Source organism: Brassica napus, chromosome A9 (genome assembly GCF_020379485.1).
Source record: "Brassica napus cultivar Da-Ae chromosome A9, Da-Ae, whole genome shotgun sequence".
NCBI lineage: Eukaryota > Viridiplantae > Streptophyta > Magnoliopsida > Brassicales > Brassicaceae > Brassica > Brassica napus.
Genome location: NC_063442.1, coordinates 17,043,729 through 17,061,220, shown reverse-complemented (window position 1 = coordinate 17,061,220; position 17,492 = coordinate 17,043,729). Strand labels below are relative to the sequence as shown.

Below are 17,492 nucleotides of genomic sequence, written 5' to 3'. Positions count from 1 at the left end.
GCAAAACCAACTCATTTTCCTTAGACGACTTACATGGAAGTCGTCTCGATTTTTTTTTAACAAACAAAGATGGACGACTTACATGTAAGTCGTCTAGGTTAAAAATCAATTGCAAAACTAACCTAAATGGACGACTTCCTCGAAGTCTACCAGACGACCTCAGTGGAAGTCGTATGCGTCAATGTTTAATAAACTTTCATTTTTTCTAAAATTATAAAGATTTTTTAATTTTTTTTTTGTTAATTCATGTATATTAGTCAATATTGGAACTACTGAATGAAATTTATAACTTAATTGGTGATATTTATAAGGTTACCAATATTCATCCTTAGTAAAGTTTCTAGCTAATTGAGAAAACTTCCGTGGAAGTCTTCTACGTTAGTTTTTGTAAATTTGTTAAGTAACTTTAAGATATGTTTATTTAATTTTCGAAAGTGTTAAGTAACTTCAAGAATATCAAGTAACATGGTTTAATGTGTCTTCTCAGATTATAAGATATACTTTTTACTTATGTATCTAATTAAAGTGTTCTAGCTTTGAACTTTGTAATGTTTTATCTTTTGTAAATTTGACTAAGTTTTCTTGAGAATTCTTCTCCCTTAGTTGTAATAAATTTGATTAAATTTTTGTATTATTGTGTTTTTCTATTGAAGTTGTATCAATAACTTCAATTATGTCAAGTAATTTTAGCAAGATAATGTCGTGGAAAATGAACATATTTACCAAAGTTTTTCATTAATATCTCTTCAAATTTACAAAAAAAGTCACAGTTAAAGGAGTACACATGCAAATCACAAAACATACCACAAACAAAACTATTATAGATCATTCATCTACAAAGACAAGCTTAGACTTCACTTGATATGGAAGAAGACCCGTCAGAAAACTTCCTGGAAGTCGTCTGGAAGACTTTTTTGAAGTCATTTGGAAGACTTTCTGGAAGTCTTCTAGCGCATTATATTTTAGATGACTTCCGAGAAGACTTCCCATAGGTCTTCCAAAGTTATATTTTAGTAAGATATAAGTTTATTAAAGATATGATAAATAAAAACATGTTAATGCATTTATATAAATAGAAAAAATTATCACCAAAATTTTAAATTGGATAAGATGAAGAAGAATAGTAATTTGTATAATTTCAAATTTGTAATAATATTTCAAAAAGTTACTTTATCTAGTTGTTAGTGTACCCCCTTTAAAAGGGTATCACAACACGGTTTGAGTCCCAGAATGAACATATTATATATATATATATATATATATATATCAAAATGATGTCATCTTATCTTGTTAACGTTGACTAACTTTTGTTAGAGTCAATGTAGATTTATGCATATTTTAAGAAGTTCATGTAGTTTTTCTGAATTATAATTGAGTTGAGGTCGGTTCTGGCACTGACTATTTGTCCGGGTCCTATTTGGCACGACTGAGAGTGTTGGAGTCGAAATTGGCACTTTTTCTCGTATATAAAAACGTCGTTTTATTTTGTTAACGATTGACTAACTTCTGTTAGAGTCAATGTAGATTTATGCACGTTTAAAGAAGTTTGCGTAGTTTTTTCGAATTATAATCAAGTTGAGGTCATATTTGGCACTAATCAATTGTTCGGGTCGTATTTGGCACTAATTAATTGTTCGGATCGTATTTGACACAATTTAAATTGTTGGAGTTGAAATTGGCACTTTCCCCCTCAACTCCCTTGGCATCTTTCATTTCATATAACTCAGACAACAAAGATACAAACAGATAGCAACATTGCAAAATTCACAAATGTGATTGGTTTTTTCTTACAAAACATAACTTTTTATTTTAGAAAGTTTTGCCATATACAAATTGATGGGTTGTTAAGCACATATATTTATTTTGTAGATTTAACTTAACTATTAATAAAAAGGGAACGTATGGGTATTACTTGAGCAGAAAAGTATAATTTTGGTCGCTCAAAATTGTGAAAAAGAATAGTAAAAGTTTGGAATCTATGACTGATTGGATTCATTTCAGTCAATAGTCAATTCTCGTTGGTGTGCGTATGTTTCCTTTTGTGCACTCTCTTAAATTTGTAACGTAAAAAAAATACTAAATATACGTTGACATAAAACCAGTAACGTTTTGGAATGCATTACTTCAAATCTTATTGATTTGTTTTTCTACTCTACAAATCATCTCTTCAACAAACGCACTACTAACAACAAACCAATAACGTTTTTGAGGGTTTTACTACAAATCTCACTAATCTATTTTTCTATGTTATCAATTTTCCCTTCCGCACGTGTCCTTGCTTTACATTCATTGTCTTGCTTAATATTTTCTTCAGTGATACAATTTTAATTCTGTAGACTTTTAAGTCCTATAAAATTAACGATATAATAATCTTTTATGACAAGTTTTCTTAACAATTGTATGATCAATATTCATTTTCCCGGCCGCTTCTTCGATTGGAAGATCAATACACATTTTTATCTTCCAATTGAATAAGTTGTTTGAAAAAGAGTATTTGTTCTACAATTGCTAAATATGATTATAATCATTACTTTTTAGAAAACTGAAAATCTACAAAAGAAAATTACATCATTCAAAAGGATGTTAAATATGACAACAAATGTAAAAGTGAAGAAAACGTGCTGAATATGAAATGGATAGATTGGAAATTAATGAGATTTGTAACAAAAGTGTTTAAGTAGTTTTAAGATAATTAAAGACAACTTGCGTCAGTTACCCCATTGTTCATCACAAAGCATATAATCACCATATTTATTCCCTTTGCTTATTACCTGTTGTAATCGTTTGAAAAAGGAAGCTTAAAGGCTTGTTCAACTTTGCGTATTCTCTTAAATTTGTAACAGTAATCTAGCTTTAAAAAAAATTCAATGTACGTTGTCAACAAATCAGTTACGTTTTTGAGTGCTTTACTACAAATCTCATTGATTTGGTTTTCGTATCTATAAATATTCTCTTCAACAAACCTACTACTAACAATAAACCAATATTGTTTTGGAGTGATTTACTACAAATCTCAATGTTTTGTGTTCCTAATTTATCAGTCTTCTCTTCAACATGCATCTTTACTTTTATATTTGTTGTGGTGCTTAACAACGTCTTCAGTGGTGCAACTTTCTTGTACATACTTTTAAATTTTCTATGAAACAAACAATATAGCAAGTTAAATCTGAAGGACATCAATATGCATTTTAATCTTCCAATTGTAGAAGTTGTTCGGAAAAAGAATCATTATGGTGGAGAAGTTCTTATGTTCTTAGCACTTTATTCAATGATGATTTTTTTCGAGAAATTTAAGTTTTTCTGCGAGGTCAATGAAGGATATAACCCTCCCATACTATAAATCTTCTTGATAATTCTACTCACTCTTGGAACAATTTCTTCCATATCAATACTATTAAAATGCATACTTCTGTCCTTTAGCATTAATTTGTTCTACAATTGTGATGATCTTGTTTATTTCTTTCATTATTACCGGTCCGGATCATTCTAAACATAAATAGTAAATAATCTAGTTTTTATACTCGCATGAATAATTTTAGTTTATGATTTATAATAATTGTAATTTTCTGAAATAGAAGTTTATATAAATATTTTTTGTGAAAATGTATTTAAAATAGGATTTTCTGTTTTTAATTAATGTTAATTTGTTTATCATCTTTTAAAATAATTTTTCTTAGCTATTTATTGTTTGAATTTACAAATGAATAAATCATATTTGTAAATGTATTTATAATGTTTATAATGTTTATAATTTTTATATTTTTAATATCATGTAATTTTCTCAATGCATAGAAATTGGTAATACACTATTGTAAATATTTTTATCATACATTTTACCTATTTTATCAGACATTTTACCTATCGTATTGCTCGTTTAATATGACTACAATTGTAGTTATTTTTTTATCATACATTTTTATTATTTTCATACATCTTAATCAGACATTAAAATTACCTATTGTGATTCTTGATTAATCTAGATAAAATGTATGATTAAAAAATTTCACAACACAGTTGAATTCATATTGTGTATGATAATATGTATGTTAAAAGTTATAGTACATTTTACCTATCTTTTTATTTAATAAATTGATTAGCATCTATATATTATATCATCATACTGATAAATACACATTGACCATTCTTCCTATTGTTTTTAAAGTGTCTTTCATGCTCTACTCTCTTGTTGGTATTCTATATAAATTTTATTTAAAATTGATCTAACTTATTGACTTGCGTCTTTAGACATTGTATTTTTAAATTATTTAATGCAAACATTATTTTCTAAATATATTTCTTCAAAAAACTCGTATGAGATCATTTTATTTTTATGTATTATAAGAAGTCGATAGATTATATCAGTGAATCGGGTTATCGATTTATAGGAAGTTATCATTTGGTTTGCTTTATTTTAATGACCTTAATATTTAAAAGGATCCCGTAAAAGGATTGTTCCTATGTTTGTTTACATATTTGATATTAATTTTCTTTTTCTTTTCATAATATATTTTTTGGAAATCTTGATATTTTAAAATTCTTTGTGTATATTTTTAATATTATGTAGCTTCTAATTTTAAATATATGTGTTTAAATTTTTATAGCTTTGATTTTCAAAGTTTGTATTCTTTTAAAAAATATTATTTATATATAAAATTTCAAAATTAGTATATATATTAAGTTGATTATTTTGGTGAGTTTTGTAGATTACTTTAATTTTTATGGAATTTTATTATTTTGAACTAACTATTTTTGGAAATTTTGAAGTTTTAGAAAATAGTAAAATTTTGTAATAATTTTTCATTTTTAACTGGTGGTTTTAAATTTTATGTGGACAATTTCAGTGGCTTATTTAACTAACTTATTAGACATATTAAATAAAACTTATATAAGATCATTTCAATTTATGTATTATATAGAGCATATAATTTTATATGTGAATCTGATTATAGATTTAGAAAAACTCATCATGTAGTTTGTTTTATTGTTAGCGACTACATTTAAAATTTTAATTATTGATGATTACATAAATTTATTAATTTCTTTTGATTGAAAAGAAACAGTTTCAAATTCATAGATACACTACTTATTAACAATATGTATTTCACATAAAGTTGAATATTCTTACCTGCAGTTATCATTTTAAATAATTTTTTTGTTAATATAGTGAAATTCACAGAATGAATTGCTAGGTAGAAAGAACAAAAACTGAAACTATTCACTGTTTTAATATTTTCTTAAACACTTGTATAGTATATTGCAAATTTAGCCGATTATTTACACTCTATACAACAACTTCGTAAATATAAAAAACCTATATATATATATATATTAAATTTTATGTTGATCTTTGTTTATAGCAATATGGATATATATTAATATATTTACACTTTATTCTATGTTTTAACTTATTTAAGAAGACTCTTTTAAAAAAATTGGCATGTATACAAAGTTAATTATTTTTAATAAGTTTAGCTATGTTTGTTTACATTATATCATATAATTTTTTAATTTTTAAATAATTTTTATTGAATATATTAAAATCATTACAAATCATATTTCAAATAAAAAATTGTATATATCAATTAATTTTTAATTTAAAATTTATTATAAAACTAAATTCAATTATTAATACTACGCGTGAGTATAAAATATAGTTTATCTAAAAGGCTCGAAAACACATTATCCACAATTACATGTGCCAAATATAATCCCTTACTGAACCAGACATAACCGGTTTCCGGTTTAAACGTCAGCAACAAGAGCCCCAAAGATGTCGTCTTCTACAACCAGAATCCGTCTGTGTGGCTTGTAATGCTTCAATATCAGCGAAGTCTTCAGGTAATATCCACAAAAAAATATAATAATACCATATAAAAAGAATCTTTCTCTCTCTAGACTGTGAAAGTTCCCTCCTTTCGCTATCTTTCTTACTCCCTAACCCCTTGTATGTATATAATCACATAGCTGGAGATACACAAGGTCTTCTCGTGCCTGACGTGGGCTATTATCTCCCTTAGCTTCACACGCAGAAGCAGGAGTCTTGGTTCTGTAATATTATCCACTTGGGAAGAAAAAAAAAACATTAAAAGTTTAGAGTTTTTAGAGCCTATTATGGATGACCAAAGTTAATGCCTTTAGGCTTTAGTTCTGTGGATTCAATCTCAAAATGGCTATTAGTACTATGCTGGGGTCCATCTCTTGTTGCCCCTCTCCCAAGGTACTTCTTCTTCTTCCCCCTTACTTGAAGTCTCAAAGCTTAAATAGCACAAAGGTGACATTGATTCTTGTTGCTGGTTCTGATTTTGGGGTTTTAATTTGATTTTAGGGGTATGAGGTAGCTAAACAACACAGTGGGCGATTGAAGCAATGTGTTTTCACGGTGAGAGCGTGTGTGCCTGTGTGTTGTGAAGGTGTATTAAGGAACAAGTTGCATTCTTTTGGTGGTAGAGGTTTAGTTGAAAGAAGGGTTTTTCTGGATACTTCTAGAAGGTTGTATTTCCGAGGTAGATGGTCTGAGTCCTCAGGGAGGAGAGTGGAGACTTATGCAGGAGTAGATGTAGCAAGCGCTGTTGATGTCATCAACGATCTTGGTTTCGATACTTTGACGTTCTTGATGGTCACTGTTATCATTGTCCCTGCCTTCAGAGTCCTCAAAGCCAGTCCGGTATTAACCAAAATTCTACTTTGGGGTTTGGTTGGTTTATTATCTTCTGTTATATATTATTGACGTTTTTGTGTAATTTTGTTGTTTTTTTTTGGTAGATTCTTGGTTTCTTCTTTGCTGGTGTTGTGCTCAATCAATTTGGTTTTATTAGAAATCTCACAGATGTTAAAGTTCTTTCGGAATGGGGGATTCTTTTCCTGGTGAGCTTTTTTTGAAGAATAATAATGTTAGCTTTATGCATTGAGTTAATAATGGGTAACGATTTGGCTTGCCTTGATTGTTTTCTCGCAGCTCTTTGAGATGGGACTAGAACTTTCACTTGCTCGTCTGAAGGCTCTTGCAAAATTTGCTTTTGGCATGGGATTAGCTCAGGTAAACCGCTTATATTCCTTCCTATAACTTCACTTCTGTCAGATAAAACATCTCAAGAGTTGAGAATCTCTAGGAATTGGTTTCAGTATGCAACTTTATAGACTCTATATCAGAATTTTCTACATCATTGGATGTTATCCATTGGTTGGTCTAATGTTCACCTTACGTTGTTCTGTTTGGTTTTGATTATTTTCTCTGTTTTGAAGGTTTTGTTGTGCACGCTTGCTTTCACCGCTTTTGAGCTCCCACCAAATGGAGCCATAGGAACAAGAATTCTCGAATTCCTCTTTCATTCAAGGCCTGATTTGGTAAGGCATTTCACTTGGCCTCTCTTTTCTCAGTGTCAAGTCTAATAACTGTTAACCTGTGATACTTCAGAGCTATATCCTCATATGATCTATACTTCCTCCAGGTCAACATCAGAAGCATTGATGAGGCCATTGTCATTGGCGCTGCTCTATCATTGTCTTCTTCAGCTTTTGTTCTACAGGTATTACCACAGTTGCATATAGTCATACATCTAGGAAGACCACTCAAGACTTAATACTGTATTGACAACGTAGAAAAAATGTAACAGCTTCTTGCAGAGAAGGGTGAGCTACCTACAAGATTTGGCTCAGCAACCTTAGGGATTCTTCTTCTACAGGTTCTGCTTATCCAGTATATCTTCTATCCGATAATGCAATTTTAGGTTTGGGAAAAAGATCTCCTTGTGTGGAAAAATTCACCAAAAACATTTATGCAAAAATCTTGCTGCAAACATCTGAACTAGACAAACACTTTCGGTTACTGTACTATACTATACTCCTTGCCTTGCTTGCTTGCAGGATATAGCTGTTGTACCTTTACTAGTTGTTCTTCCGGTGTTGGAGAGCCAGGTACCTTTGGCTATCTCCTTATATCAGTGTTAACTTAGACCATTTCACCTTAATATCTTTAATCTCTGTAACTTTGCAAGAATCTTGTTGGGGAAAGCATCTTGCCCATGCTTGCAAAAGAAAGTGCAAAGGCTCTTGGTGGGTTGGGCATTCTCTCCCTTGGTGGAAAGTTCCTTCTCCGTAGAATCTTCGAGGTAACGTTCTTATTAATTAAACCCATTTCTTTTCTTTTTTTTCAAAGTGAGTGAGTAGAGGACAAAGTTTTATTTGGTGCATTGCTTAACAATAAGCGCAAAACAATGTTCAGGTTGTTGCAGAAACCAGAAGCTCGGAAGCTTTTGTGGCCCTTTGCCTTCTCACAGTTGCTGGGACTTCACTTCTCACTCAAAAGCTTGGTTTCAGCGACACGGTTTGATTTTAACTTCTCTTAAATATACAAATTAAATGCCATCTTTTATCCCCAACTCTAATGTCCTAAACTCTATTTTCTTACTGTGAAGCTTGGAGCTTTTCTTGCTGGAGCACTTCTTGCGGAAACTAATTTCAGGACACAAATAGAAGCTGATATTAGGCCATTCAGAGGTTTGCTTCTTGGTTTGTTCTTTGTAACCACAGGAACTTCCATTGACATGGAGGTAAAGTTGTTATATTTGCATAAAGATTCTCAGCTGAAACGTTTCAGTGTTCATGCTCATGTGGTTGAAAACTTTCTTTGCAGGTTCTGTTTAGAGAATGGCCTAATGTCCTCACACTCTTGGCTGGTCTGATTGTGATCAAAACACTGATTATAACCGCACTCGGTCCCAGAGTTGGACTCACACTCCAAGAAAGCGTAAGAATCGGTTTCCTTCTTTCTCAGGGAGGAGAATTTGCATTCGTTGTCTTCTCTCTAGCCAACAGGTCTTTTATCATTACTCAAACATCTCCAAAAAAAGATTTAGACTTTTCCTTTCTAGTTATGTGATTATGATGGTTACAATCATATCTACAGGCTAGGAGTGCTTCCACTTGAGCTGAACAAGCTTCTCATCATCGTAGTTGTTTTGTCAATGGCGTTAACACCAACACTTAACCAACTTGGAAGAAAGGCAGCTGATTTTATTGATGAGAAAATTGGTAACGAAGAGGTAGTAAGCTTTTAAAGTTTCTTAGATGTAAAGAAACAATAGTGTTTTTTTGCATCCATTCCATCACGCTGATATGGACATGTTCTGCAGAATGAAGATGAAGAAGTGAACTTCGACGTTAGTGAATCAATCGTCATCATTGGATTTGGACAAATGGGTCAGGTAAAAAGTTTTATCACTTTCCATATCTTTCCTGGGAAAAAGAGAGAGTTAAAGTTGTGGTTTCATACAGGTGCTGGCGAACTTCTTGTCAACGCCATTGGTCTCAGGAGTAGATAGTGATCTCGTGGGATGGCCTTATATTGGTTTTGATTTAAATCCTGCTGTAGTGAAGGTCTGAAAACACAGCTTCACAGAGATTTTGTTTGTTGACATGTTATAAACTGGTTTTGTCTCTTCTTTTGTGGGGCAGGAGTCAAGGAAACAAGGTTTCCCTATATTGTATGGAGATGGATCTAGGCCATCGGTTTTGCAATCTGCAGGTGTTTCATCTCCTAAAGCAATCATGATAATGTATAAAGGCAAGAAGAGAACCACTGAAGCTGTTGAGAGACTCCGTCTTGCCTTCCCTGCGGTTCGGTTATCTCACTACTCTTTCAGTTAAGTTGCAACAATGGGCTATAGCTTTGGAGTTAAACTGTGGTTGCTTTTAACTTTTTGTCCAGACTAAAATATATTCAAGAGCTCAAGATTTACCGCATCTTCTTGAATTAAAGAAAGCAGGAGCCACAGATGCAATTCTTGAAAATGCAGAGGTAAAATCTCATTTTGGAATCTTTTTGGTTAGTGAGAGTTTAGATCTGAACGTGAGTTTTGTTTTGCTGCTCGGTTCACAGACAAGTCTACAGCTTGGTTCGAAGATGTTGAGAGGATTTGGAGTAATGTCTGATGACGTGAGCTTCCTGAGTAGAGTTTTTAGAGATTCAATGGAGATTCAAGCTCAAGATGAAATCACTGCTGCTGAAACCAATGCTGCTGCTGCTGCTGCTGCTTCACAAGTTCCACCGCTCATGAAACCGATGCGAATGAAGGCTTCTGATACTGCAGATCTCCAGCTCGTTAAGCCAGAGCAAGTAAAAGCTTCTGATTCAAAGGTAGACTCTGCAGAAGTTCTTCAAGAAACAGATGATGGTTTGAATCAGCCTGAGACTGATAATGGGTTTGTTGGTAAAGCTGATAAAGCTCCAGAGTAAACAAAGATTGATACTCCCACATTCTAACATTTTTTTTATGAAATGTGCAGTGAATATTTCAAACCAAATTACCAAAAAAAAGAAGAATTTGTTATTATTCCTTCTATTTTTAATTGATAGTCTTTTTTAGCTTTCATATTTTCTGAAAATGAATTAAATATCTTTTTTTTGTCAACTAAATAAATTAAATCTCAATTAGAAATATATCTTAGATTAACTTTTTTAATAACTTTAAAATAATAATTCAAAAACTTAATTATTTCTTAATTTATAATTTATAATTTATCATTATTAATTATCTATTACAGAAATTTTAAAAATAGAAAAGAGATTTTTTTGTACATGTTATCATAGTCTACCAATACCAGCAAAAATAACAAGACAACTCTTAATTTCTTATAATAGGATGTTTACGTTTTGAGTTCTAAAAACCGAATTATGGAAATTAATGATAAACAATTATTTATATGTTAATTTCAGTATCGTATAAAGAATAGCATTAGAAGTAAAATTTACATCAGACGTAAAACACGTGAATTTATCGATTTATAATAGTATTTTTTGTCAATAATTAGGGCCTATAGTATTTACGGCAATCTTCCTAAATAGACTATTTTCAAATTTTTATCACAAAAATAAATTGAAAGGAGGAAAATAACTAAAATATTTCATTTAATAGATAAAAAGATCTTAATACCCTAGAGATATAAATATAAATGATTAAATAAAAAAATTAAAAAATAGTTTCAGATTATATGTTTTCAAATTCGAACTTTTTTTATAATTTTTTCCATATTTTTTAATTGGAAATACTTTTTGAAACTATTTTTCAAATTTTTAATATTTATTTTTTATTTTATAAAATTTTAAAAATTAATCCTAAATGCTTATCCCTTGACATTAAACCTTAAGATTTAGATTAATTAACTCTAGAGATATAAGTGTAGATTTAATTTTTTTTATGAAATATTTCAGTCATTTTGATCCTTAATGTCTATATTTGTGACAAAAAAAAAATTTAGTGCTATCTTATCCTAAGGTATTCCTCTAATATTTATGATACTTGGGCTATTGTAAATGTGATTGCCACGCTGTTTTACTCTATCCCAAATGAACGCCTTGTCGTTTTCATAAGAGGATAACGACAAGCACGGTGGAAGAAATGCTGACGTCATTAGCCTATTCCGATAGGACGGTATGGTAAATGTTTCAGTAATATACATACGAAGAAAACGAATTTCTGAGTTTTAATTTTAAAGTTATTGAATCTGAAAAACTCATTGCGATTCTCAGAAAGCTTCCATAGATTCCCCGTCTGGTTCTAGGGTTCCGCGACGATTTCTCCGATTGAATTTAGCTTGGCGGGGGCGAATCGGATTCGATAGCGATTATTACGAAATAAAAATGGCGCAGGGTGTAGAAGAATGGTACAAACAGATGCCGATCATCACTCGCTCCTATCTCACGGCGGCCGTTGTCACCACCGTCGGATGTTCACTCGATGTATGTGCTTAAATAGGAGGACATTTACGGTTTTCATTTGAATTAGGGTTTCTTGATTTTGTTTGGGGGTGTTGTGAATTGCAGATTATATCGCCGTATAGCCTCTACTTGAATCCCACGCTTGTGGTGAAGCAACACCAGTACTGGCGTCTCGTTACCAACTTCTTGTATTTCCGCAAGATGGGTAAGTGTCCTCCACAGGCTCAGGAGACTTGATACAACGTTTGTTTTGTAAAAAGCTTTTATCTTTACAATTATTGTCAATTTTCAGTGGCTGTGCAGAAGCTCCTGTATAACTGATTTTGTGGGATCAGATGTACAAACATCTTGCATCACTAGTCATATGTGAAGTTCACTTTTTTGAATTTGCGTTCAGAAGCTTTCGGGGTTCTAGTTGTATTTTCGCATCACCTGCTTAACTGGTTTATTGTTTTACGTCACATTTTTTTAGCTATAGGCTACTGAGTAAGGCTTGGCTCGTGCTACTGAGGAAGATTTTGAATTCAATTGCCTAGTTTACTTTCATTTATTAGTGGAGGAACTGTATCAATCTTGTGGTTTAGAAGCTTCTGTATGTAGTGTCTTTGTTATCAGAACTGATTTAGAATTTGATTTGGAATGCGACTTCTTTTGGATTCTGACCACATGTACTAACATCTTGCCTTATTAGTCATTGATGTACAAACTCACCCATAGTCATTGTTACCAGATGTACTAACAACATGTTTCTCAGTTGTGGAAATTTTGAAATTCTGTTCGGAAGCTTTAGGTTGAGTTGAATTTTCGTTACAAGTTCCAGCTATAAGCTACTTAGGATGGTTTAGGTTGTGCTCGTTAATGGCCTTTTTGTATTCATTGTGTATTCAGTTTGCCTAGTTAACTATCATGTATTATTTTGGAACTGTATTTTAATCTTGTGGGATTTTCTTTTTTTTTTGTTGCAGATTTGGACTTCATGTTCCATATGTTCTTTCTCGCGCGATACTGCAAACTCCTTGAAGAAAACTCATTCAGGGGAAAGACTGCTGATTTCCTTTACATGCTCCTCTTCGGAGCAACCGTTCTAACTGGTATTGTTCTCCTCGGCGGAATGATACCTTACTTATCCGCATCGTTTGCTAAAATCATCTTCCTCAGCAACTCATTAACTTTCATGATGGTTAGTAACTTCTATCACATCTTGTTTCCCACAAATCTAAGTCATCTCCAAACCTAACTGTCTCCTCTCTTCTACAGGTGTATGTGTGGAGCAAACAAAATCCTTATATTCACATGAGTTTCCTGGGTCTGTTCACCTTCACAGCTGCTTACCTACCATGGGTGAGTCTTATCTTTCTCGCTTCCTCTCTTTTCCCTAAACTTCCACCAGAATAACATCTTATGCAACATCTGCCATTGCAGGTACTTCTTGGGTTCTCTGTCCTTGTTGGTGCCAGTCCTTGGGTGGATCTTCTGGTATATATCCTTCCTTAATCATTCCCAAAATCTTTTCTTTGATCTCAATCTTAAACCTGTTTAAAAACATTACAGGGTATGATAGCTGGTCATGCTTACTACTTTCTCTCTGAGGTGTATCCGAGAATGACTAATCGTCGTCCTTTAAAGACTCCAGCGTTCCTCAAAGCCCTATTTGCAGATGAACCAGTCGTGGTGGCACGGCCAGAAAACGTCAGGTTTGCTGCTGCACCTTTCGATGAAATCCACCAAGACTGATCCTCAGATCACTACACTTCCAAACGGGATTAACGAATTCCGTTTGGTCGTTTGGTCAGATATAAAATGGTATGCAAAGGAAAGAAGATAATAGCACAAAGCCTATTGACTATATGACACGCTAGTTGTGAACTCACCACCACACCTTAGTGTTAGTTTCAAGTAGTTTTTGGTGTCTTTTGGTATCGTTTTCTCTCATCGTGTTGTGTATACAAACTTGCTTTTGCTTTAGTGCTTATTTTATGTTATTGACACACTCAAGTTGTACACAAACCTCCAGTTATGTCTACAATGTTAATTATCGTCTTTCGTTCATGTCCGAAACTTATTCAGAATGTCTGGATTTGATTTATTTCTCTCCAAGGTTAAACATCCACTTTCAGACATCTCTCTTTACCAGAAGCTATAGGAAGAACAAAAAGAAAAGAAACCAAAAGCCTAACTCTTTCTACAACAAAAAGACAACGACATCGTTTCTCATTCACAGGCTCCATTTGTTAACTCCTTTTTTTAATTGAAAATTAGCTGCAGATTCCGGGAAACAGCAAGAGTCGTTCAGGCCTTTCCGGTGTGCGGCCAGTGTGTTAAGTAAGTCAATATCACTATGATCTCTTAATCATGGAGATAGGTTTGTTCTTCATGTACTGCGCTCCATAAGCAGCTGTTGAAGCCATAGTCGTCGAAGCAACTAACCAGCTGGATACAAAACAAATGAGACCAATAAGAAACACTTCAGAACACACTCCATATGTTTTTAACTAATCCAGACTGTTCTTTAAGAAAAAGACTAATATAGTACCTTAGATAAGTGATCCATGTCTGTGTATCTGGATCCCCAAATTCAGGTTGAAGGAGTGCACCAGCGACTAGAGCCAATTGGAAAACTGTATTCACCTGTTTTTCAACCAACTGGTTAAGTATACCAAAAGATATAATATATGTGTGGTCTTTTTGGAGCACACGCTGTCAACTGGAGATCATACCTTGCTTATGAATAATGGTTTTACTTTCTGAGGGCTTGCACCATCGAGGTTGAAGAAATCACTCCATTTTTTCCACTGAAAATATAAGGCCATAAATGATTTCTATCAATAATCTCAACTTCTGTAACCATATGGTCTCGAGGGGAAAAAATGGTTTGGGAGTTGTAGTTCTAAAGTTGCCGAGCTTCACCTTCCAGTCTAAGTTTAATGCCCTTAGATATACCGCTCCGCCGACCAGTGCAACATCCCGGAACACCACAATTCCAACCAGCCCAGCTTTGAACACACAAATGTCACATGCATCATCCACCAAGATTTGAGTTTAGAATGTTGTATCCAAGACGACTTAACTAGTTAATCAACTTAGATGGGGGTTTCCTCGTGGTACCAAAACTTCGCGAGCTTCTTCTACGAAGATTTGTTTTTATAGCTGTCTGAGATTAAAAGACTAAAACTAGAAACTTTAAGCTACAAAAATTACTCACGATGAAGAAGATCCTTCTGCACCATTGCTAATGCAACACACCCAATAAGAACCTGAAATTGAAAGTTAAATAATCAATAAATCTGAGGTGGAAACTTGAAACCATCCACAATGAGTAAAAAAAACTAAACACATTAAAAAGATCATTAGGTATTTACCTTGTCAGCAAGAGGATCAAGGTAAGAGCCAACCACAGAATCAATCTTCATTCTCCTAGCCATGAAACCATCTAACTACAGAGTAAAGAGCCCAGAAAATTAAGATTCAAAACCATGTCTCTCTTAACAATTAACCACCAAAGAAGATGAATATACCCAATCACTAGCTCCAGAAACAGCCAACCCTATGAAAGCAGGAGTATACATCTCATTCAAGATCATCCTACAATACAAGAAACAATCAATCAAAGTTGAGATTTTGTAATGCTCTAATATGAGAAAAGAGATACACATACCACCAAAGCACAGGACCAGATGCTAATCGAGCCATAGATATCATATTCGGCACATTCACAAAACTCTCCATTATCCATCCACCTTCCTCCTTGCCCAAATTATCATCCACGTGTTGTAACCCTAACCTCGTTCTTCTCCTAATCCGATCCAACCTAACACTCAGAGCCTCCACCTCCCTCAAAACGGCGCCGTTTCCTCGCCAGTGAAGAGGCGTCGCGGACTGGAGCAGTTTCCAAGGAGGAGAAGACAGGAATAGAGGTCCGTGGAGAGGGACGAACCATTTCGAAAGCGGAGACAATCGGTTCGTGAACTGTGGGATCAGCGGCGAAAACGACGGTGCGATCGGAGAAACGGTGCCGCCGGAAGCTGCGGCGGCGGTGAAGAATGGTCTGGACTTTTTAAGGGGATTGGTTTCAGCGAGCTTTCTTAGAGATCTGTAGAACGCCATCGATCATCTAACGCTTCTCTTCGTCTTTGCTTATTTTATTTCTCGTTAAATTGGAATTCGAATCAGTTACGGTGACGGGACGACTAGGTTTTCGCTGCTTGAGGGTTTTGACTTGGGCCACGTGTATGATCAATATATACTATACTAAAAAATAGATATAAACTCCTCTTAGAGTGTCCACGTAGGCATAAAAAATCGTCCAATCAGAGAGTCTGAAGTTACCACGACATAAATATAGAGCACATACCACTAAATCATTGAAACTTTCTTGGACACATATACAAGAATCACTAAATATGTAATCACAAACTCTTATGTATATATCGGGTGCGTACTTTCACTATATTTATGTAAATATTTCATTTATTAAAGCAATTAGAGCAATATATTGCTTTGTGTTCAGACTATATATTTTTGAGTTCATACAGGTTTGATGAAATAAAGTGTGTTGCATATGGAGATATGGCTATCGAGTTCTATCATTTATGGAACTCCACTATTTCGTCTGTAGTTCTATGTGTATTGAACTTCTGGCAGATTGAACGGGCTGAAGGTAAATAATAAAATAGATTTTCAAGGATTAAGTTTGTTCCAAAACAATTACTGTTCGAGTGGCTAATAAAGGGATTTTATATATAGGTAGGTTCAAGCATATGAGAAACATTGAGGGGTTCTCAAAAATTTTGATTGAACCTGAAATTACAGAGATTCAAGCATTCCGAATGAGGTACTAACATCCACCATTCTTTTACACAATGGAAAATGTGATCGTGTATACAATGTATAGACTTATTATGCATACCGGACGTTTTATATGTTACATTCAGGATTCCACCGACTCCATATTGAAGTCATAGCAGGTGATTTGAAGAAAGATTTCAGCTTCAGTGAAACGAGGCACCTTGATGTTTTTTTTGGCAAAAATTTGTTTCAGTTTTGTTTATGATGCTTTTTGCAATGTTTTCATTCCATATTATTTAATATACTTCATTTGGCTTTTATATAATGAGTTACTGGGAAGACGGACCTAAATACATTTTGGGAAAATCCAGTGTCCAACACAATAAATTACAAAGTACGAATTTTGGAACTAACCTGAACATTTGAGTTTAGTCGGAGATAAAGAGATTATCGAGGTCAAATATTATAACACCGATCTGTGACGCAGACTTGCGCGGAGAAGCTAATTAGCTATTCATCGTCTCGGGGATGTCGAAGACGGTTACGGGCGCAGAATGATTAACATCAAGGAGAACGGAGCAGACTTCGAAGATAACAATTTCATATACATGAACCGTTTGTGTAAGTTTTGCTACACAAATTATTTGATCGTCTATTAGAAATCAAACATGGTGAACCCTAACCCCCTTTTCTATTTTTTTCGATGGCAAGAGGAAAGAGTTCTAATGTTATGATTTTTATTATCGGTTTGTTAAAATGAAGAAAGAAGGTAGTGTTTCAAAAAAAAAAGTAATTAGATTAAAATTGATAATTAATAATGGTCCATTAGCATATATGATTTAGATAAGCCCATCAATATAAGAATTAAAATGTCTCAAAAAATCCAAAAGAAGCCCATCGACAATGGAGTAATACTATTCTACCAAATATTATCGGACACTCTCACTATGCGCTGTAAGGTCCACATCATTTATATAAATACAATACACTT

General features: G+C 33.4%; 3 protein-coding genes across 3 annotated transcripts; 2 read left to right on the top strand and 1 right to left on the bottom strand.

The window, feature by feature from the left end:
• Positions 1–5,954: 5,954 nt before the first annotated feature.
• LOC106366882 (K(+) efflux antiporter 3, chloroplastic-like) lies at positions 5,955–10,370 on the top strand. Its single transcript, XM_013806556.3, has 18 exons — positions 5,955–6,217; positions 6,326–6,664; positions 6,763–6,864; positions 6,956–7,036; positions 7,243–7,344; positions 7,449–7,526; positions 7,614–7,682; positions 7,864–7,914; positions 7,995–8,108; positions 8,222–8,323; positions 8,415–8,549; positions 8,633–8,814; positions 8,906–9,041; positions 9,132–9,203; positions 9,274–9,375; positions 9,454–9,615; positions 9,707–9,796; positions 9,878–10,370. Exons 1-18 carry the CDS (start codon positions 6,167–6,169, stop codon positions 10,232–10,234), a joined length of 2,325 nt encoding a protein of 774 aa, XP_013662010.2. The 5' UTR covers positions 5,955–6,166; the 3' UTR covers positions 10,235–10,370.
• Positions 10,371–11,469: 1,099 nt separating this feature from the next.
• LOC106366881 (derlin-2.2) lies at positions 11,470–13,765 on the top strand. The gene is made up of 6 exons (XM_013806554.3): positions 11,470–11,737; positions 11,822–11,921; positions 12,682–12,896; positions 12,974–13,057; positions 13,139–13,192; positions 13,268–13,765. The coding sequence occupies exons 1-6, from the start codon at positions 11,639–11,641 to the stop codon at positions 13,448–13,450; spliced, it is 735 nt and encodes a 244-aa protein (XP_013662008.1). The 5' UTR covers positions 11,470–11,638; the 3' UTR covers positions 13,451–13,765.
• Positions 13,766–13,775: 10 nt separating this feature from the next.
• Positions 13,776–15,948, bottom strand: LOC106366880 (cardiolipin synthase (CMP-forming), mitochondrial). The gene is made up of 8 exons (XM_013806553.3): positions 15,372–15,948; positions 15,232–15,298; positions 15,076–15,150; positions 14,919–14,970; positions 14,624–14,709; positions 14,434–14,508; positions 14,250–14,344; positions 13,776–14,146 (listed from the first exon to the last, which is right to left on the bottom strand). The coding sequence occupies exons 1-8, from the start codon at positions 15,818–15,820 to the stop codon at positions 14,053–14,055; spliced, it is 993 nt and encodes a 330-aa protein (XP_013662007.2). The 5' UTR covers positions 15,821–15,948; the 3' UTR covers positions 13,776–14,052.
• Positions 15,949–17,492: the final 1,544 nt, after the last annotated feature.